Source organism: Ranitomeya imitator, chromosome 3, assembly GCF_032444005.1.
Source record: "Ranitomeya imitator isolate aRanImi1 chromosome 3, aRanImi1.pri, whole genome shotgun sequence".
Taxonomy (NCBI): domain Eukaryota; kingdom Metazoa; phylum Chordata; class Amphibia; order Anura; family Dendrobatidae; genus Ranitomeya; species Ranitomeya imitator.
Window position 1 is genome coordinate 524,543,514 of NC_091284.1, and position 23,856 is coordinate 524,567,369.

At 44.5% G+C, this 23,856-nt stretch overlaps 1 protein-coding gene across 1 annotated transcript in view; it reads left to right on the plus strand.

The window, feature by feature from the left end:
- Positions 1-572: 572 nt before the first annotated feature.
- CIP2A (cellular inhibitor of PP2A) overlaps positions 573-23,856 on the plus strand; it is a 152,341-nt gene continuing 129,057 nt past the window's right edge. Inside the window, exons 1-5 of the mRNA XM_069757758.1 lie at positions 573-760; positions 827-974; positions 3,438-3,550; positions 9,739-9,833; positions 21,077-21,173. Coding sequence (XP_069613859.1) covers positions 659-760; positions 827-974; positions 3,438-3,550; positions 9,739-9,833; positions 21,077-21,173 — 555 coding nt within the window. The 5' untranslated portion in view covers positions 573-658. The remainder of the gene's footprint in view (positions 761-826; positions 975-3,437; positions 3,551-9,738; positions 9,834-21,076; positions 21,174-23,856) is intronic.

Sequence of the window (23,856 nt, forward strand, 5' to 3'; positions counted from 1 at the left end):
GCGGCCTTCTTTTACTTTTCACATATCTTATTATATATAGGGGAGCGCGGTGACCTTCATTGTTTTGACATTGTCATGAGCATCGTGTCAGATATACTGCGTGAATCATTCGTGATTTTGCAGCACGAAAATCAGGGAAAGTGCCCGGATTGTAAAAAATGAACGACTTTACCTGAATTACTCTGCGTAAATGATTTTTGGCAATAAACTTGCGTTCGTTTCATTTTGTGTTTTTCATTACATAGTGCAATATCTTGAAAAATGGGCCTCCCTCTAAAATGGGCCCCGGGCCACCCACCTCTTAAATCCGGCCCTGCGCCTGGGAGTCGCCCCTGATAAATGCAAGAACATTTTGGGGGCGTAAAAGTCTTTACATATTTCCTTCAGAACTGAATCTTCTACACATCCCTCCAACAGCACGTATATCGCAATAATAACACGATAGAGAGGAGGAGTGTGTGAAAGGTTGCCATGGAGTCCCAGTAGAGGACCCCACCGTGCGGCGGTGACGCTCATGCGCCTTCTCAGCTCTTTTGTCCCTTGCCGGCTTCCGTAGCTGACGTCACGCCCCGTCCTAAAGTAACATGAAAGTTTAGGGCGCGAAAATCAGGTTGGAGCGATCCGAGTGTTGTTTCCCGGCCCGGTGCAAGCGGCCGCCATGGAGCCGCTGTCCTGCATGAAGAGCCTTCTCCTGGCGGTGGCGCAGTACAGGGGCTGTAAGAACGAGGCCAATGGCGCGGCGCTACAGCGGCAGCTGGAGGTACAGTGGCCGGGGAGGACGTCTGTGTCCCCGCGGCCCTCACTATAACGCTTCTCCGTCTCACAGGCCATCCTGGGGCTAAAGCTGAACAAGCTGTTCGTGTCCAGCCACGTGTTGCCCGGCGAGTGTGTGAGCAGCCTGGTGGAGCTGATGGAGGACCCCAGCACCAGCCCCGCCGTCACCCTGAAGACCGTGCAGCTGCTGACGAGTCTGGGTAGGAGACCCCGTGCCCCTCCACACAGCAGCCATGGTGGCGTCACTGTGCTCGCCCACCGCAGTCATGTGACTGGTCGGGGGTCGCAGAGGTCGTTCTTGTATTTTACTTTTCAGGCTAATGTGTGTGACCCCTTGTTAGGGCGGTGCGTGCCGGCTATGGTCATGTGATGGGGTCACGTTTTATCCTTACCTGTTGTAGTCAGAGACGTGCAAGCGTCAGGTGTCGGGCATCTGTCTTAGTCTAGGTTCACATTGCGTTAGTGCAATCCGTTTAGCGGATACGCTAAAGGATTGCGCTAACGCCATGCCCAAAAAGGGATTGCGTTCGGCAATCCCGCTAGCGCAGATGCCCGATCTGCGCTAGCGAAGAACGGACCCTGAACGCTGCAAGGCATATGTTAGCGATGCGTTAGCACATTGCAGTCAATGGGTGCGCTAACGGATCCGTTACATAGCGTTAATTGCGACAATTTTGCTAGATTCCGTTAGCGGACACCCACTAACGCAATGTGAACCTAGCCTTATTCTGAGGAAATGGGCCAGGAGCACGATTCCTGCAGCTGACATCTGCACACTTGACGCCACCTTCTGAGGTGAAAGTGGGCGAGCTGGTGTGCTCCTTAGGCCAGGTTCATAGTGCGTTAGTGCAGTCCGTTTAACGCAACGCTAGTGCCTTTTAAAGATCGCGTTTATGCGATCGCGCTAGCGCAGATGCTCCATCTGCACTAGCGGTGACGGACCTCTGAACGCTGCAGACTGCGTCCGAGGGGCCGTCACAGAATGACGGCACATCGCTAACGCATGCCGATTATGACATGCGTTAGCGATGCGCAACATAATGGCAGTCAATGGGTGCGCGAACACATCTGTTACGTAGCGTTAATGCCGCTATGTAACGGATGCCGTCAGCACATTGCCATTGACGCAATATGAACCTGGCCTTACACCCCTTACCGACATATACAATGTACACTTATGTCATATCCCAGTTACCTGACTTTGATGTGGACTCGCAAACTGAGCCCGCACCTTTTCTGGCAGATGATGGCTGTGATATAACAGTCGTGCGTGGAGTGAGGCTCCATCTGCGGCCTTAGGCTAGGTTCACATTGCGTTATGTGAACCCGTTTAACGGACTACGTTACACCGCGGCATAACGCGGTGTAATGTAGTCGGTTAACGCCGCCATTGCTTGTAATGGCGAACGCATCGCTAGCGCACGCCCACATTGGGCGTGCGCTAGCGATGTGCCATCATTTGAGTGACGGACCTCGAGCGCTGCTTGCAGCGTTCGCGGTCCGTTCCTCGCTAGCGCAGATCGGGCATCTGCGCTAGCGGGATTGGCAAACTCGATCCCTTTTGGGACATTGCGTTAGCGCAGTCCGTAGCGCTATGCGCTAAGCGGATTGCCCTAATGCAATGTGAACCTAGTCTTAAACCTGTTAAATGCAGCTGTCAGTCTCTTGGCCGCAGTATTTGCAGCACGCTGACCGGGATGCATCATTCCATTCCGCCGTGTCTAAACGCCAGAATTAGTTTTTCAGACCATATAAGGACAATCAAAACATCATAACTACTCCAAAGTTGTATCAATAGAAACGTCAGATCAGGACACACAAAATAAGCCCTCACACAGCTCCATAGACTAAACAATGAAAATGTTACAGGTCTCGGAAAAGGGTGACAGAAGCAAATTTGTTTTTACACATTTCTGAATTTTTTTTTTCACCACTTAAAAATAAAAAAAAACCTTTCATCTTTGGTATTTCAGCAATCATACTGCATACTGTGAGCATGTTAAATAAAAAAACAGTTGTGGAATTACACTTTTTTCACAGTTGGAATTTTTTTCCTGCTTTACAGTACGTCACATGAGAAAAGTACAACACGTCCCTTGAAAAGAAAACAAGCCCTCACACGGCTATGTGGACAGAAAATAAATTATGGCTCTAGGTAGAAGATAAGCCTTGTCAAAAAGAAGTGAAATGTTCTGTATGGTTTTGAGAGCTTATTTGTAGATGTAATGTATTTCCCATGCAGTAATGGTGCAAAGGAATTGTATACTAGCCGTCAGATGCCCCCACACATTATAGCTGATGGCTGAATAGGTAGGACAGCTGAGATGTCTTATTGAGCAAAGTAGGAGAATTCAGATGTCTTATCGACACAATTAAAGCAATGTTATCGCAATCTCAAGACATGGCTGGCTGTAGCATGCGCCATCACCAGCTGTATTATTGAGGTATATTCCCCTGGAAGTATTACTTCTAGAAGACAATGTGGAGCCTGTGAATAGTCAATAATGTATTAATGGTCAATAATGTAACCAATGGAGCAACCATATAGACCTGATGAAGACACGTAACCCTTTAATTTGTCATGATATTGTCCCAAGTGTAAGTTTAGCCTGGATGTTCTATCCCAAATGGTTCTCTAATATTTCTTTGCTGTGTTTATATAGCATCAGACATTCACACCAAAGAAACTCTTCATACTACGTACAATGTCACCAGTGTGCTGGCTGGAGTGGTCCATAGATACAGCGCCATCCTCAATGACCCTGTTCTATTACAGGTTTGTGAATACAGTGTTTGTGAGTCTTAAACTGTATTTCAGCTTTAGAAAGTCTTGTTTAATAAATTGTTAAACTCCTGAGTTTGGATGACAGACAAGTTTCTGCATTTAGATGCATTTCTCTTAAAGACCATTCTGCCACATGTTTTAAAGGGAATCTATTAACAGGATTTCACTCGCCCAAACACTTTATAAGAACATGGATCTCTATTAAAGACAATGTCAGCAATACCCTTACATGGTCAGTCAGTTCCTCCATTATGGAGATATCAGCGTTTGAACTTATAAGTACGTAAATGAGGCTAATAGCTATTTTCCGTCTGAAGCCTCTGTTCCTCCAGCCGTATTCCCCACCCAGATAATGAAGCCATCAGTTAAGAGGAAACAGTGCTGGGTGTGGAATAGAGCTGAAGTGACAGAGGCTTCAGATCTGCAAATAGTCCTTCAGCCTCATTTACATATCAATTTAAACACTTGATTCCTCAGAAACAGAAATGGACTGGCCATGTGAATCTATTACTGGACCTGTCTTTGATAGATTTACATGCATATGTAAATATTTTGGGGATCTGGGCATGAATTCCTGCTGATAGATTCCCTGTGAAGGGAATCTCAGCAGGTTTTTGGTATGTAATCTGAGAAAAGCATGAGCTCAGAAAAAACTGAGTTCAACATTATGATACAGGAAAGATATATATCTTGGTACCGTGTTAGCCAGTAGATAGAAAAATATTTAGAATTGAGAGTCCTCAGTGGTTGATACCTTTTTAATGGCTAACTGAAAAGATGGTAACAAATTGCAAGCTTTCGAGACTACACAGGTCTCTTCATCAGGCAAAGACTAAGGCTAAGTTCACACTGCGCTAGCAGCAGCCCGTTCAGCACATACGCTAACGGGCTGCTGCTAGCGCAAGTGCCAGCGTTCAATGGCGCTAGCGCAGATAGAGCTAGCAGCTGCTCTATCTGCGCTAGCAGTGACGGACCCAGAAACGCTGCAGCCTGCGTCTCCGGGTCCGTCACTTAATGACGGCACATCCCTAGTGCACGCCCATTGTGGGCGCGCGCTAGCGATGCGTCCGACATTGTAGTCAATGGCGGCCGTAACGGACTACATTACACCGCGTTCATGCTGCGGTGTAATGTAGTCCGTCTGACGGACTGCCTTGACGCAATGTGAACCAAACCTTAGGCTGTGTGCACACGTTGCAGATTTTTCACGTTTTTTTCACATGTTTTCGCTTTAAAAACGCATACATTATGCATCCCATCATGTAGAATGCATTCTGTAATTTTTGTGCACATGATGCGTTTTTTTCGCATTGCGGTAAAAGACGCAGTATGTTCATTAATTTTGCGGATTTTTAGCGGATTTCCCACTATATTAATGCATTGGGAACCTCCGGAAAAATCAACAAAAAAAGCAAGAAAAATGCATGCGGATTTATTGCAGAAAATGTCCTGTTTTGCTCAGGAAATTTCTGCAAGAAATCCTGAACAGGTGCACATAGCCTAAAAGAAATTTTGAAGAATCACATATTTATGCACAACATAGCACAGAAAAATAAAAAACCATGGATAAGACAGGTGACATGAAGCAGAATTACCATGAGTGATAAACAGTTATGTCCATAAATATTGGACCAGTTCTTAGATAAGGATTGTCTTATTGTCCTCTGATTGGGGTCTGGTTCTGTTGTGATGACCCCACACGGTCTGAGGGGCAAGTTCCTTAGTTGATGTAAAAAGACCTAAATCCATGCGACACATTCATTCCTCCACTGAGACTGTTAAAGGTCGTCATCAGTTTATATTACCAGACTCTTCTGTCTCTCTGCGATTTGAAGCTACCTTTTAACACAAGTAATTTCATGTCCATAATGTTATGATTTGGGAGACAAAAATGTATTGCCACAGGTAGATCCATTGTTTTTTTTCTCTGATTGTGTGACGGTGAGAATTCATCCTTGTTCTCAGTTTCTGCCCTGTCTCCCCCACATACAGACCCCCAGTTGGACATTTAGTACAAATAATTAGGTACACCACATTAAGTGTCTCACTTTTTTTTTTTCTGTGCTATGTTGTGCATAATTATGTGATTCTTCAGAATTTTTTAGTCTTTGCCTGATGAAGAGACCTGTGTAGTCTCGAAAGCTTGCAATTTGTTACCATCTTTTCTGTTAGCCATTAAAAGGTATCAACCACTGAGGACTCTCAATTCTAAATATTTTTTAGTTCAACATTGTGTTGCTTATCAAGCTGTGTGCTGTTGTTTACTTATCTGGAATGCTTTATCACAGTGAGATTCTTTGCCAGGACTGATGTGCACACAACTGCTAGTCCAACTCCGCCCCTACTGTGATAAGCAGACCACTGACGATGTACATACCTGGTGTGTGCAGGCTTGGGTTTCTAAGCTCTTCTGCATTCTACACCTAAGAGATGTGATTGTGTCATAATTATTAAACTAAAGGTACCGTCGCATTAAGCGACACTGCAGCGATATAGACAACGATGCCGATCGCTGCAGCGTCGCTGTTTAGTCGTTGTGTGGTCACTGGAGAGCTGTCACACAGACAGCTCTCCAGCGACCAACGATGCCGAAGTCCCCGGGTAACCAGGGTAAACATCGGGTTACTAAGCGCAGGGCCGCGCTTAGTAACCCTATGTTTACCTTGGTTACCAATGTAAAAAAAAACAAACACTACATACTTACATTCCGGTGTCTGTCGCGTCCCCCGGCGTCAGCTTCCCTGCACTGTGTCAGCGCCAGCCGTAAAGCAGAGCGGTGTTGTCACTGCTGTGCTCTGCTTTACGGCCAGCGGCGCTGACACAGTGCAGGGAAGCTGACGGCGAGGGACACGACAGACACCGGAATGTAAGTATGTAATGTTTATTTTTTTTTTTTACATTTACAATGGTAACCAGGGTAAACATCGGGTTACTAAGCGCGGCCCTGCGCTTAGTAACCCGATGTTTACCCTGGTTACCAGTGAACACATCGCTGGATCGGTTTCACACACGCCGATTCAGCGATGTCAGCGGGTGATCCAGCGACGAAATAAAGTTCTTGCCTTCTAGGTCCGACCAGCGATGTCACAGCAGAATCCTGATCGCTGCTGCGTGTCAAACACAACGATATCGCTATCCAGGACGCTGCAACGTCACGGATCGCTATCGTTCTAAAGTTGCTCAGTGTGAAGGTACCTTAAGTGATAGATTATTGGATTCTGGGTCTCTCTTCCTACCAGGGTGGATTTGATTTAAATCTAACTGATTTAAATCACTATTTAAATCACTAGTCAGTAAGGCTCGATTTAAATCAGTGATTTAAATCAAAGTTTCTACCTAACTGAATTTGACTCCGCAGAGGTCCCAGCCTCTTCTTCACGGCAAAAATGTTACAACATGAACAGAGTTGAGAAAAAGACCTTAATCCTATTGTTCTACAAACCTATGAATACAGAATCAACCCCTTCAGTGCCAAGTCCAAGAAGATAGTCAATATGTTTCTGATTGTTTGGAGTGGAATAGATCTGCACAACACAAGAAGAATGTGAATCTAAGTGTGAGGAGGAGGAAGGGCAAGCAGACAAGAAAATGAAAGTGAAACTTTGAGCACAATACTGCAGCATAGCCACAGACAGACAAGTCTGGATCTGTTTGTGTGTACGATCTGAGGTTTATTACATTCTTTCCTTATAATGGCAGCAGGCCGTAAAAGAGACCCAGTTTGGGAATATTTTAATGAAGCTCCTTCGCCTATCAGTAAGGCAGGCATGCGTGCAAAATGCAAACGATGCAACAAAGAGATGCAAGGCCTGGTGGCGCGAATGAGGCAACATCATGAGAAGATGAGTCTTCATCACTGCACTTCTCATGATGTTGCCTCATTCGCGCCACCAGGCCTTGCATCTCTTTGTTGCATCGTTTGCATTTTGCACGCATGCCTGCCTTACTGATAGGCGAAGGAGCTTCATTAAAATATTCCCAAACTGGGTCTCTTTTACGGCCTGCTGCCATTATAAGGAAAGAATATAATAAACCTCAGATCGTACACACAAACAGATCCAGACTTGTCTGTCTGTGGCTATGCTGCAGTATTGTGCTCAAAGTTTCACTTTCATTTTCTTGTCTGCTTGCCCTTCCTCCTCCTCACACTTAGATTCACATTCTTCTTGTGTTGTGCAGATCTATTCCACTCCAAACAATCAGAAACATATTGTCTAACTTCTTGGACTTGGCACTGAAGGGGTTGATTCTGTATTCATAGGTTTGTAGAACAATAGGATTAAGGTCTTTTTCTCAACTCTGTTCATGTTGTAACATTTTTGCCGTGAAGAAGAGGCTGGGACCTCTGCGGAGTCAAATTCAGTTTTGAGAACTGCGTAAGTAAAGCGAGCGTCTGTGATAATATAAGAGAGAAACTGCCCACTAATCCAACAGAAACCTCTGGAAGAGCATGGCATTGTGAATGTTACACATATACAGCCTTTATTCTACTGAGTTAAACAACTCAGCTTTATCTCATGATGGAAGAACCTTTGGATGGTAAAATATTTTCCTCAAAAAGCAGTTTATTGAAAAAAATCCGATTTAAATAAAAAAAAATCCGATATATTTTTTTTTTTTTTAAACAAAAAAAAAACATTGATTTTTATCCACCCTGCTTCCTACATTAGGCTATGTTCACATGTGGCGTTTTTGATGCATTTTATTTCTGCATGCAAACCTGCACTCTTGACACTAAGAAACTTGCCTCAAAAAAACAGGTTTTGCTTAGTTTTTGTTACATTTTTGGTGCTTTTTTTTTTTTTCCTGCGTATTTGTCAGGGTACATTTGTCTCTTGTGCATGCTGATAAAGATTAGTGTATAAAAAAGTGACATGGTGCATTTTGTAGAAACCATGGTATTTTCATAAAATACTGAGGACAAAAAACAAGCTGTGTGCATGAGACTTCTGAAATCTCAGACTGGTACTGTAAAACGTGGCTGAAAATTTGCATTAAAAAACGGCAACGTTGTGAGCGTAGTGTTAGGCTATGTGCACACGATGCAGATTTGCTGCGGATCCGCAGCAGATTTTTCCGCGCTGAAACGCTGCAGATCCTCACTGTGATGTACAGTAGAATGTAAATCAATGGGATAAAAAAAAAAAAAGCTGTGCGGAAAAATCCGTGCGGAGTTGCTGCAGATTTCAAAGATGTGGATGTCACTTCTTTTGTGCGGATCTGCAGCGTTTCTGCACCCCTCCATGATAAAAATCCGCAGTGGCAAAAAACGCAGAAAATCCGCACAAAATTCGCACAAAATCCGCATCAATTCCGCATAAAAACTGCGGCAAATCCGCAGCTGCGGATTGTGCCAGGAGATGCGGATTTTGTGCAGAAAATTCTGCACCATTTTTCCTACGTGTGCACATAGCCTTACTCTTTCATATGCGGTAGCAAAAACCTGCTGACAGATTCCCTTTAAGGTAATTTTACACTGCAGGATTATCAAGTACAAGGATGCTGATCCCTCAATGAATGAGGTTACTGTGCACAATCCTGCTGACAGGTTCCCTTTAATGTCACGTGACAGCTGAGCTTTTATGCTGATCATTTCCTGGATTTTATTGTCTTAAAAATTTTGTTATTGAATTTACAGTAAATAGCAGTTTAGATTTTTTTTATTTTTTTTTAAAGAAAACCACTAATACAATTAATGAATTGTATTTCCCATCATTCATTTTTAATCCACTCCTGGGGAAAAAAAACTCCATGAAAAATGCACTATAAAAACTGCTCCCAATATGCTGTGTGCGAAGCCACAAATGTATCGGCATATAACTTGGTGAGCTAATATTCATGAATATTCTGTTTGCCTGGTTAGTAACATAAGGCCTATATTCTATCCAATTCCTCTAAGTGCTCGCTCACACTAGCAATGGTTCTCTCCTCTGAGAGAATCGGGCTGATTATGGTAATGACAAGCGGCTCAAACCCTGATCAGACTGTCGGCTTACTGTGATCCGATTCTATGGCTTGAGAGAATCGGATCACGGGTACCGAGAACCTAATTTCTCCATTGTCTGTGTCCGCGTAAATCCGACTGCACTCCGTGACATCTCAATGATTTCTTGTATGTATTTTTTTTTACTTTTTAAAAAAAAACTCCAATGCAAATAATGTGTTTATTTTGTTATTAGAGCATTCAGCTTTTGCAAAGATTAACCTACAATATCAGAGTTTTGCATGCAAGTGTCAATATAGAGGAATTGATTTCATTTTTGATGAACAGAATGTAAGTAACCATATTGTTGTTAACTATTTAATGTCATTTGGACATATTATATTGTTGTGATGTTGTATGGTGTGCAGCCAGACCTGTTTCTTTGCATCTCTTCCGGGCAGTGATATGATGCACAATAAAATGTTAGCACATGTAGTCCTCATGCTGACGTCTAATTTTCACATATGTGTTCTGTCTGTGGTCTTGAATTTTGCCACAAAAAACTGGGAAATCTTAATGACTCGAGTATAAGCCTAGGGTGGAAAATGCAGCGGCTACCGGTAAATGTCAAAAGCAAAAATAGATACCAATAAAAGTAAAATTAATTGAGACATCAGTAGGTTAAGTGTTTTTGAATATCCATATTGAATCAGGAGCCCCATATAATGCTCCATACAGTTTGATGGGCCCCATTAGATGCTCCATATTAAAATATGTCCCATATAATGCTCCATAAAGGGTAATAAGGGCCCCATAAGATGCTCCATAGAGATACAGTGGGGCAAAAAAGTATTTAGTCAGTCAGCAATAGTGCAAGTTCCACCACTTAAAAAGATGAGAGGCGTCTGTAATTTACATCATAGGTAGACCTCAACTATGGGAGACAAACTGAGAAAAAAAAAAACAGAAAATCACATTGTCTGTTTTTTTATCATTTTTTTTGCATATTATGGTGGAAAATAAGTATTTGGTCAGAAACAAACAATCAAGATTTCTGGCTCTCACAGACCTGTAACTTCTTCTTTAAGAGTCTCCTCTTTCCTCCACTCATTACCTGTAGTAATGGCACCTGTTTAAACTTGTTATCAGTATAAAAAGACACCTGTGCACACCCTCAAACAGTCTGACTCCAAACTCCACTATGGTGAAGACCAAAGAGCTGTCAAAGGACACCAGAAACAAAATTGTAGCCCTGCACCAGGCTGGGAAGACTGAATCTGCAATAGCCAACCAGCTTGGAGTGAAGAAATCAACAGTGGGAGCAATAATTAGAAAATGGAAGACATACAAGACCACTGATAATCTCCCTCGATCTGGGGCTCCATGCAAAATCCCACCCCATGGGGTCAGAATGATCACAAGAACGGTGAGCAAAAATCCCAGAACCACGCGGGGGGACCTAGTGAATGAACTGCAGAGAGCTGGGACCAATGTAACAAGGCCTACCATAAGTAACACACTACGCCACCATGGACTCAGATCCTGCAGTGCCAGACGTGTCCCACTGCTTAAGCCAGTACATGTCCGGGCCCATCTGAAGTTTGCCACAGAGCATTTGGATGATCCAGAGGAGTTTTGGGAGAATGTCCTATGGTCTGATGAAACCAAACTGGAACTGTTTGGTAGAAACACAACTTGTCGTGTTTGGAGGAAAAAGAATACTGAGTTGCATCCATCAAACACCATACCTACTGTAAAGCATGGTGGTGGAAACATCATGCTTTGGGGCTGTTTCTCTGCAAAGGGGCCAGGACGACTGATCCGGGTACATGAAAGAACGAATGGGGCCATGTATCGTGAGATTTTGAGTGCAAACCTCCTTCCATCAGCAAGGGCATTGAAGATGAAACGTGGCTGGGTCTTTCAACATGACAATGATCCAAAGCACACCGCCAGGGCAACGAAGGAGTGGCTTCGTAAGAAGCATTTCAAGGTCCTGGAGTGGCCTAGCCAGTCTCCAGATCTCAACCCTATAGAAAACCTTTGGAGGGAGTTGAAAGTCCGTGTTGCCAAGCGAAAAGCAAAAAACATCACTGCTCTAGAGGAGATCTGCATGGAGGAATGGGCCAACATACCAACAACAGTGTGTGGCAACCTTGTGAAGACTTACAGAAAACGTTTGACCTCTGTCATTGCCAACAAAGGATATATTACAAAGTATTGAGATGAAATTTTGTTTCTGACCAAATACTTATTTTCCACCACAATATGCAAATAAAATGTTAAAAAAACAGACAATGTGATTTTCTGGATTTTTTTTTCTCAGTTTGTCTCCCATAGTTGAGGTCTACCTATGATGTAAATTACAGACGCCTCTCATCTTTTTAAGTGGTGGAACTTGCACTATTGCTGACTGACTAAATACTTTTTTGCCCCACTGTATTTGCCCTATATAGTGCTGCACAAGTGTTATGGCCCCATTATAGTGCTCCGTACAGCCACTTGCCCCATATAGTGCTGCACAAGCGTTATGGCCCCATACAGATGCTCCGCAAAGTCACATGCCCCTTATAATGCTGCACAAGTATGGCCCCTTAAGATGCTCTGCACAGCTACTTGCCCCATATAGTGCTGCACAAGTATGGCCCCATAAGATGCTCTGCACAGCTACTTGCCCCATATAATGCTGCACAAGTATGGCCCCATAAGATGCTCTGCACAGCTACTTGCCCCTTATAATGCTGCACAAGTATGGCCCCATAAGATGCTCTGCACAGCTACTTGCCCCATATGCTGTGGCTGCCATAATAAAAAAAAAAAAAAAAAAATCACATACTTGCCTGTCTTCGCTCAGGACCCCGGCACTGTCACCTGCTCCTCGTGCGGCTCTGTCTTCGGCACTGACGTTCAGCAGAGGGTGCGCACTGACTACGTCACCGCGCCCTCTGACCTGAGCATCACTGCTGAAGACAGAGAGACACCCGGACCGAGGAGCAGGTGACTATCGCTCAGCGCAGCGCTCCCCCTCCCCATATACTTACCGGGTCCTGGCGCTGCGTCCCTGCTTCTTCCCCGGCGCTGCATCTTCTTCCTGTATTGAGCGGACAGCGTTACCGCTCATATACAGTAATCAATATGCGGCTCCACCTCTATGGGGGGTGGAGCCGCATATTCATTACTGTATATGAGCCGTGCGATGTGACCGCTCAATACAGGAAGAAGATGCAGCGCTGGAAGTAGCAGGAACCGCGCCGGGAGCAGGTAAGTATAATTACACAGCTCCCGCTCCCCCTCCCATGCCGACCCCCGGGTATGACTCGAGTATAAGCCGAGAGGGGGACTTTCAGCCCAAAAAAATGGGCTGAACATCTCGGCTTATACTAGAATATATATATATATATATATATATATATATATATATATATATATATATATATATATATATATATATATATATATATATATATATATATATATATATATACACATATATATATATACACACACACACACACACACACACACACACACACACACACACACACACACACAGTGGGGCAAAAAAGTATTTAGTCAGTCAGCAATAGTGCAAGTTCCACCACTTAAAAAGATGAGAGGCGTCTGTAATTTACATCATAGGTAGACCTCAACTATGGGAGACAAACAGAGAAAAAAAAGTCCAGAAAATCACATTGTCTGTTTTTTTAACAATTTATTTGCATATTATGGTGGAAAATAAGTATTTGGTCAGAAACAAAATTTCATCTCAATACTTTGTAATATATCCTTTGTTGGCAATGACAGAGGTCAAACGTTTTCTGTAAGTCTTCACAAGGTTGCCACACACTGTTGTTGGTATGTTGGCCCATTCCTCCATGCAGATCTCCTCTAGAGCAGTGATGTTTTTGGCTTTTCGCTTGGCAACACGGACTTTCAACTCCCTCCAAAGGTTTTCTATAGGGTTGAGATCTGGAGACTGGCTAGGCCACTCCAGGACCTTGAAATGCTTCTTACGAAGCCACTCCTTCGTTGCCCTGGCGGTGTGCTTTGGATCATTGTCATGTTGAAAGACCCAGCCACGTTTCATCTTCAATGCCCTTGCTGATGGAAGGAAGTTTGCACTCAAAATCTCACGATACATGGCCCCATTCATTCTTTCATGTACCCGGATCAGTCGTCCTGGCCCCTTTGCAGAGAAACAGCCCCAAAGCATGATGTTTCCACCACCATGCTTTACAGTAGGTATGGTGTTTGATGGATGCAACTCAGTATTCTTTTTCCTCTAAACACGACAAGTTGTGTTTCTACCAAACAGTTCCAGTTTGGTTTCATCAGACCATAGGACATTCTCCCAAAACTCCTCTGGATCATCCAAATGCTCTCTAGCAAACTTCAGACGGGCCCGGACATGTACTGGCTTAAGCAGTGGGACACGTCTGGCACTGCAGAATCTGAGTCCATGGTGGCGTAGTGTGTTACTTATGGTAGGCCTTGTTACATTGGTCCCAGCTCTCTGCAGTTCATTCACTAGGTCCCCCCCGCGTGGTTCTGGGATTTTTGCTCACCGTTCTTGTGATCATTCTGACCCCACGGGGTGGGATTTTGCGTGGAGCCCCAGATCGAGGGAGATTATCAGTGGTCTTGTATGTCTTCCATTTTCTAATTATTGCTCCCACTGTTGATTTCTTCACTCCAAGCTGGTTGGCTATTGCAGATTCAGTCTTCCCAGCCTGGTGCAGGGCTACAATTTTGTTTCTGGTGTCCTTTGACAGCTCTTTGGTCTTCACCATAGTGGAGTTTGGAGTCAGCCTGTTTGAGGGTGTGCACAGGTGTCTTTTTATACTGATAACAAGTTTAAACAGGTGCCATTACTACAGGTAATGAGTGGAGGAAAGAGGAGACTCTTAACCCCTCTGTGACCTTAGACGTACTATCCCATCGAGGTGCCCTGGGCTTATCTGACCCTGGACGGGATAGTACGTCATAGCCGATCGGCCGCGCTCACGGGGGGAGCGCGGCCGATCGCGGCCGGGTGTCAGCTGCTTATCGCAGCTGACATCCGGCACTATGTGCCAGGAGCGGTCACGGACCGCCCCCGGCACATTAACCCCTGGCACACCGCGATCAAAGATGATCGCGATGTGCCGGCGGTGCAGGGAAGCACCGCGCAGGGAGGGGGCTCCCTGCGGGCTTCCCTGAGCCCCCCGCAGCAACGCGATGTGATCGCGTTGCTGCGAGGGTCTCCTCACCTCCCTCCCTGCTCGAGCCCCGGATCCAAGATGGCCGCGGATCCGGGTCCTGCAGGGAGGGAGGTGGCTTCACAGAGCCTGCTTAGAGCAGGCACTGTGAAGCCTGCAGCGCTGCATGTCAGATCAGTGATCTGACAGAGTGCTGTGCAAACTGTCAGATCACTGATCTGTGATGTCCCCCCCTGGGACAAAGTAAAAAAGTAAAAAAAAATTTTTCCAAATGTGTAAAAAAAATATTCCAAAATAATGAAAAAAAAAAAAATATATTATTCCCATAAATACATTTCTTCATCTAAATAAAAAAAAAAAACCAATAAAAGTACACATATTTAGTATCGCCGCGTCCGTAACGACCCGACCTATAAAACTGTCCCACTAGTTAACCCCTTCAGTAAACACCGTAAGAAAAAAAAAAAAAACGAGGCAAAAAACAACGCTTTATTATCATACCGCCGAACAAAAAGTGGAATAACACGCGATCAAAAGGACAGATATAAATAACCATGGTACCGCTGAAAGCGTCATATTGTCCCGCAAAAAAAGAGCCGCCATACAGCATCATCAGCAAAAAAATAAAGTTATAGTCCTGAGAATAAAGCGATGCAAAAATAATTATTTTTTCTGTAAAATAGTTTTTATCGTATAAAAGCACCAAACCATAAAAAAATGATATAAATGAGGTATCGCTGTAATCGTACTGACCCGAAGAATAAAACTGATTTATCAATTTTACCAAACGCGGAACGGTATAAACGCCTCCCCCAATAGAAATTCATGAATAGCTGGCTTTTGGTCATTCTTCCTCACAAAAATCGGAATAAAAAGCGATAAAAAAATGTCACGTGCCCAAAAATGTTTTCAATAAAAACGTCAACTCGTCCCGCAAAAAACAAGACCTCACATGACTCTGTGGACCAAAATATGGAAAAATTATAGCTCTCAAAATGTGGTATTGCAAAAAATATTTTTTGCAATAAAAAGGGTCTTTCAGTGTGTGACGGCTGCCAATCATAAAAATCCGCTAAAAAACTCGCTATAAAAGTAAATCAAACCCCCCCTTCATCACCCCCTTAGTTAGGGAAAAATAAAAAAAAATGTATTTATTTCCATTTTCCCGTTAGGGCTAGGGTTAGGGTTAGGGCTAGGGTTAGGGCTAGGGTTAGGGCTAGGGTTAGGGCTAGGGTTAGGGCTAGGGTTAGGGCTAGGGTTGGGGCTACAGTTAGGGTTGGGGCTAAAGTTAGGGTTAGGGTTTAGATTACATTTACAGTTGGGAATAGGGTTGGGATTAGGGTTAGGGGTGTGTCAGGGTTAGAGGTGTGGTTAGGGTTACCGTTGGAATTAGGGTTAGGGGTGTGTTTAGATTAGGGTTTCAGTTATAATTGGGGGGTTTCCACTGTTTCGGCACATCAGGGGCTCTCCAAACACGACATGGCGTCCGATCTCAATTCCAGCCAATTCTGCGTTGAAAAAGTAAAACAGTGCTCCTTCCCTTCCGAGCTCTCCTGTGTGCCCAAACAGGGGTTTACCCCAACATATGGGGTATCAGCGTATTCAGGACAAATTGGACAACAACTTTTGTGGACCAATTTCTCCTGTTACCCTTGGGAAAATACAAAACTGGGGGCTAAAAAATAATTTTTGTGGGAAAACAAAAAGATTTTTTATTTTCATGGCTCTGCGTTATAAACTGTAGTGAAACACTTGGGGGTTCAAAGTTCTCACAACACATCTAGATGAGTTCATTGAGGGGTCTAGTTTCCAATATGGGGTCACTTGTGGGGGGTTTCTACTGTTTAGGTACATTAGGGGCTCTGCAAACGCAATGTGACGCCTGCAGACCATTCCATCTAAGTCTGCATTCCAAATGATGCTCCTTCCCTTCCGAGCCCTCCCATGCGCCCAAACGGTGGTTCCCCCCCACATATCGGGTATCAGCGTACTCAGGACAAATTGGACAACAACATTTAGGGTCCAATTTCTCCTGCTAACCTTGGAAAAATACAAAACTGGGGGCTAAAATATAATTTTTGTGGAAAAAAAATATTTTTTATTTGCATGGCTCTGCGTTATAAACTGTAGTGAAATACTTGGGGGTTCAAAGCTCTCACAACACATCAAGATGAGTTCCTTAGGGGGTCTACTTTCCAAAATGGTGTCACTTGTGGGGGGTTTCTACTGTTTAGGTACATTAGGGGCTCTGCAAACGCAATGTGACGCCTGCAGACCATTCCATCTAAGTCTGCATTCCAAATGGCGCTCCTTCCCTTCCGAACCCTCCCATGCGCCCAAACAGTGGTTCCCCCCCACATATGGGGTATCAGCGTACTCAGGACAAATTGGACAACAACTTTTGGGGTCCAATTTCTCCTGTTACCCTAGGGAAAATACAAAACTGGGGGCTAAAAAATAATTTTTGTGGGAAAAAAATTTTGTTTTATTTTTATGGCTCTGCATTATAAACTTCTGTGAAGCCCTTGGTGGGTCAAAGTGCTCACCACACATCCAGATAAGTTCCTTAGGGGGTCTACTTTCCAAAATGGTGTCACTTGTGGGGGGTTTCAATGTTTAGGCACATCAGTGGCTCTCCAAACGCAACATGGCGTCCCATCTCAATTCCTGTCAATTTTGCATTGAAAAGTCAAACGGCGCTCCTTCCCTTCCGAGCTCTCCCATGCGCCCAAACAGTGGTTTACTGCCACATATGGGGTATCAGCGTACTCGGGACAAATTGGACAACAACTTTTGAGGTCCAATTTCTTCTCTTACCCTTGGAAAAATAAAAAATTGGGGGCAAAAATATAATTTTTGTGAAAAAATATGATTTTTTATTTTTACGGTTCTGCATTATAAACTTCTGTGAAGCACTTGGTGGGTCAAAGTGCTCACCACACCTCTAGATAAGTTCCTTAGGGGGTCTACTTTCCAAAATGGTGTCACTTGTGGGGGGTTTCAATGTTTAGGCACATCAGTGGCTCTCCAAACGCAACATGGCGTCCCATCTCAATTTCTGTCAATTTTGCATTGAAAAGTCAAACTGCGCTCCTTCCCTTCCGAGCTCTCCCATGCGCCCAAACAGTGGTTTACTGCCACATATGGGGTATCAGCGTACTCAGGACAAATTGGACAACAACTTTTGAGGTCCAATTTCTTCTCTTACCCTTGGAAAAATAAAAAATTGGGGGCAAAAATATAATTTTTGTGAAAAAATATGATTTTTTATTTTTACGGTTCTGCATTATAAACTTCTGTGAAGCACTTGGTGGGTCAAAGTGCTCACCACACCTCTAGATAAGTTCCTTAGGGGGTCTACTTTCCAAAATGGTGTCACTTGTGGGGGGTTTCAATGTTTAGGCACATCAGTGGCTCTCCAAACGCAACATGGCGTCCCATCTCAATTTCTGTCAATTTTGCATTGAAAAGTCAAACTGCGCTCCTTCCCTTCCGAGCTCTCCCATGCGCCCAAACAGTGGTTTACTGCCACATATGGGGTATCAGCGTACTCAGGACAAATTGGACAACAACTTTTGAGGTCCAATTTCTTCTCTTACCCTTGGAAAAATAAAAAATTGGGGGCAAAAATATAATTTTTGTGAAAAAATATGATTTTTTATTTTTACGGTTCTGCATTATAAACTTCTGTGAAGCACTTGGTGGGTCAAAGTGATCACCACACATCCAGATAAGTTCCTTAGGGGGTCTACTTTCCAAAATGGTGTCACTTGTGGGGGGTTTCAATGTTTAGGCACATCAGTGGCTCTCCAAACGCAACATGGCGTCCCATCTCAATTCCTGTCAATTTTGCATTGAAAAGTCAAATAGCGCTCCTTCCCTTCCGAGCTCTCCCATGCGCCCAAACAGTGGTTTACTGCCACATATGGGGTATCAGCGTACTCAGGACAAATTGGACAACAACTTTTTGGGTCCAATTTCTCCTGTTACCCTTGGTAAAATAAAACAAATTGGAGCTGAAGTAAATTTTTTGTGTAAAAAAGTTAAATGTTCATTTTTATTTAAACATTCCAAAAATTCCTATTAAACACCTGAAGGGTTAATAAACTTCTTGAATGTGGTTTTGAGCACCTTGAGGGGTGCAGTTTTTAGAATGGTGTCACACTTGGGCATTTTCTATCATATAGACCCCTCAAAATGACTTCAAATGAGACGTGGTCCCTAAAAAAAAATGGTGTTGTAAAAATGAGAAATTGCTGGTCAACTTTTAACCCTTATAACTCCCTAACAAAAAAAAAAATTGGTTCCAAAATTATGCTGATGTAAAGGAGACATGTGGGAAATGTTACTTATTAAGTATTTTGTGTGACATATCTCTGTGATTTAATTGCATAAAAATTCAAAGTTTGAAAATTGCGAAATTTTCAAAATTTTCGCCAAATTTCCGTTTTTTTTCACAAATAAACGCAGGTACTATCAAATAAATTTTACCACTATCATGAAGTACAATATGTCACGAGAAAACAATGTCAGAATCACCAGGATCCGTTGAAGCGTTTCGGAGTTATAACCTCATAAAGGGACAGTGGTCAGAATTGTAAAAATTGGCCTGGTCATTAACGTGCAAACCACCCTTGGGGGTAAAGGGGTTAAAGAAGAAGTTACAGGTCTGTGAGAGCCAGAAATCTTGATTGTTTGTTTCTGACCAAATACTTATTTTCCACCATAATATGCAAAAAAATGATAAAAAAAAACAGACAATGTGATTTTCTGGATTTTTTTTTCTCAGTTTGTCTCCCATTGTTGAGGTCTACCTATGATGTAAATTACAGACGCCTCTCATCTTTTTAAGTGGTGGAACTTGCACTATTGCTGACTGACTAAATACTTTTTTGCCCCACTGTGTATGTATATGTATATATATATATATATATATATATATATATATATATATATATATATATATATATATATATATATATATATATATATATATATATATATATATATATATATATATATATATATATATATATATATACTCACACACACGCGCGCACATGCACATACACATATATACACACACAGAAAGCTCATGGAATACCGTCCATGTGGTGTTTGTTTTTTTGTTTTTTATTGCAGTGCTGGAAAGGTGCCACTAGTCTTCTACTTATCAACCGCGTTCTGTGTTATTCACCCGCTAAGGTCTGTGTCCAGCAGTTTGTGACCTGCCGGAGCAAGCTAGTGATCATGTTTCAATGCAAGTCTATGAGAGCTTCGTTGTTGCTCTCATAGATTTACATTGAGAGCTTGTGACCGTTACCTCTGTCTTCGGGTCAGTCTAAAGTTGCAGTCACAAGATCGCGGAGTGGCAGAGGGAGGAGCTGAAGATGGTAGCTGGTTATTATAATGTGAAGGCCAGCGATTTTTAAATTAGTAGCACCATACCAGTACTGCAATAAAAAAAAAAACAATAAATCACTGGAATGATGCTTTTCAGATTTTTTTTCTTTAGCAATAGCGAAAATACCTAGAGATGAGCGGATCATTTTGCACAACCTCAGTCCACAGTCCAGGTCAGAGCTCTCTGGACCTGGACAGGAGCCTCACGAATTTCCTGAGCATCTGTATTCCCTGGCACGGCTTTTTATTCGTCAGCCTGGGGTGATGTGATTTCTGTGGTGCACAACTGACATCTCGCCACCCCAGCTAATCATAAGCTGAGCCTGTGATCCCGGTGGATAAGGAAATTCGCTCAGCTCCTACCCACGGCCTAAAGACCTGGATTCTGGACCAGGGTTGAGCAGAGCCATCAGCTCTTTAAAACTAACTGATGAAACTCTGATGGTAATAACTGATACACTGATGAAAATTGGACCCAACTACCCCGGAATGGGTTGAAATGAGAGAATCTGAGTCTGATGTGAGCTCACAATTTGTGTTGTGTGTTTTTGTTGTTGTTGTTGTTTGTTTTAGTTTTATTCTATTACATTCTCTGAACAATAAAAATGGGAAATCTGCCAGTCGGCCCTCAGTGTTGTCTAATATTGTCTGGCTTAGCTTGAGGCAGACTCTCATGCACAAAATCTAATGGTGACTGACAAGTGTGCTGGTAGAAAGGAACATCTTGTTCTTGTTCTTCACTGTGGTGTGAAAGTCTGGTCAGGGGTGGAGATCCTGTCCGGATAAAGCCTGTGTTGTTTTTTTTTTTTGCCTTTTTATAGAATACTTTCTCTAAAGAATGCATTAATTCTGAAGCAAAGTGAATTGTACAATGCAGATAATATTTGTGTAAGCTGCTGTCGTTTTGTAGTATTCCTGTAAGAAATAAGCATGTATATATAATATAGTGTGTATGTGAATGTAAAGTGGCTTTTTTATAATAATGTGTTCTAGTCAGTCCCCTGAGGATGATCTGACAATGCCAACTCTTGGCCTTCTAGCAAACCTGTGCCGGAACAATCTGTCAGTCCAGACGCATGTCAAGTCGTTGGTAAGGGAAACCAACAATTTTTTTCATATTCTCCCCTGAGTGATTGTAATATATCTCACGATCTAAAGAGAGATTCCTAACGTCTCTCACAACTGCACGTCATTTAAAACTACCTAGAAATATATGGGGCTCATATTTTAATTGCTTATATTTTGTCTATGGCAAAAACAACAAATGTATGAGACTTGCTTTAGTATTGATCAAGACCTTATTCACACAGAGTGGGTATTTTTCCTGCAAAAATAAAAAAAACTGTCTGTTTTTCATTGGCATGAAGGATCCGTTCTAGATCTGCCACCCTTATACACCATCCGTGTATAGTCTATTTCTTGTGTGCAAAATAAAGGTTGCCCTTGTCAGTGAAAAACTGACAGTGCCGGATACCGTGTGTGTGTGTGTGCGCTGGTCACTGTGTTTCTTTATCGCCTCTCATTGGTGGACACAGGAACCATGGGTGTATGCTGCTGCCACTAGGAGGCTGACACTATGCAAATAAAAAAGTTAGCTCCTCTGCAGTGTACACCCCACCGACTGGCATTATACTCTTCAGTTTAGCTTAGTGTCAGTAGGAGGTGGACACGGGTCTTTCATTAGACCCTTATCTACCTCAATGTGCGTCGTTCCTTTTCAGGTTTTCCGGAGGGATACAGGGTGAGCAGTCACACCTGTAGTCCCACAATACGGACTATGAGTACGGCGTGTACTGCCACCCCGTATCCTCATAGATCCCTCACCAGGACCATGATCCTAGCACACAAGCGTGCTCAGATGTCCGGTCCTGGCTCCGTCCCCCACCCACTCGCCTTCCAGAGCCTGTCGGTCGGAGGAGACGAGGACGTCCACCAGCTCCAAGGACGTCTAATATCTTCCATGTTTTTAAGGTTAGTACGACGGCGTGGGATGTTAGGTGAGTATTTGGTGCTCCTTTTCAGTTCTTCTTAGGGGGCCTCTTGGATTCCCTACCTTACATGCTACTTTGTGCAGCGCGCCTTACAGGCAGCCGCGCTGCTATTTCTGCGGCCGCACTGCTATTTCTGTGGCCGCACTACTATCCCTGCGGCCGCATCTTTTCTGCTCTGGGGACAATTAGGGACACCACCTTTTGCGCGGCGGCTCTGGTGTCCGGCCGCGCTGTTTTCCTCACGGAGGCGTTCGCTCTTCCCTCTGCGGCGCGACCACCCTTCAGGCAGCCACGCCGATCTTTTCTCGGCGGTCATACCCTTTTAGGTGACTCGCGGCCGCGGTCCTTCCCAGCGGCCGCGGTCGTCCCTGCGGCCGCCGGCTTTTACTTTAGGCCCCGGCTCTTCCCGGGGCCTACTTCCGGCGCCTCTTTACATGCGGCGGCTGCCGCGCCTGTCAGACGGGACGCCGCATCCTTTCCTTTGCGCCCGCACACATTTCAGTGGTCACCGGCTTCTAATTTAGGCCCCGGCTTCTCCCGGGGCCTACTTCCGGTGCCGCGCTCCGCCCACTTCCTGTTTCATCGGGTGGGCTTTTCTCCCGCCCGACATACTGTGCCTGCTCATCGGCGCCCCTCTGTCTGGCTCCGCCCCCTTCCTCCAGGGACAGCAGCTGTGTGTGCTCACCGCTTCTCAGCTGCAGGAGCTCACGCAGCGCGCCCCACACCTTCGCCACTGCATCCTCCGTGGGCACAGAATCTGCGCAGAATCCAGCACCTCAGGGCAGGAGTTCTCCACCGACAAGTGGGACATCTTCAGGACCGGGTCCGTGAGTAGCTGCACTGCAGGGATCTCTCAAAATGTCTACCTCTAAAGGGGGCCGCTCTCGCCCCCCTACTTCTTCTTCTTCTGCCTTAGTCACGTACTTTGCTTGTTCGTCCTGTAGCAGCAAACTTCCCTCAAGTCAGTCCTCCCCGCTGTGTCAGTCCTGCAGCAACCCGATTGTTCCAACCGCCCAGGATCCCCCGGCTGTTCCGCCCGAGAGTGATCCCCCCCCATCCCAGGCTGGGCCGCCTCTGTCACAATCGGTGGCCGATTTAACACGGGTGTCTCAAACCCTGGTGTCCGCGCTTGATCGGTTACCCCTGCAGACCCCGGCCGTAGCCAGCGGGTCACAGGAACCGCCGCCTGAGCCCTCCTTGATAAGCCACAAAAGGTCCAGACAGGAACGTCGGTCTGAGTCCTCTTCGCGCTCCATCTCGCCACACGGCCCTCCCCTGCGGTCGGCGTCTCCTCGACCCTCTTCCCCTGATTCAGGCGAGGCATTCTCTGATGCGCCCTCGGAGGATATTTCGGAGCTGGATTCTAACCAAATTGCCACCATGAGGGAGATGGTGCAGAATCTCATTGGGGCAGTAAACCAATCCTGTGGCATAAAAGATCCCTCTACGGAACCCGCAGATCAGGCGGTTTCGTTTAGACGGGCCAAACCACCTTCCAAGTTTTTTGCTCCTCATCCTGAATTCGAGGAAATCATGTCCAGAGAGAGAGAGAACCCCACTAGGCGTTTTCAGAGAGGAAAACACCTGGGTGTGCTATATCCCTTTTCTCCAGAAGTTACCGCCAATTGGACGGTCTCTCCCTCGGTGGATCCACCTGTCCAGGCTGTCCACCAACACGGTGCTTCCTCTGTCCGGCGGAGCATCTCTGAAGGACTCTAACGATAGGGCTATAGAATCCTTTGCGAAGTCAGCTTTTGAAGCGGCTGCAGCGGCCATAAATCC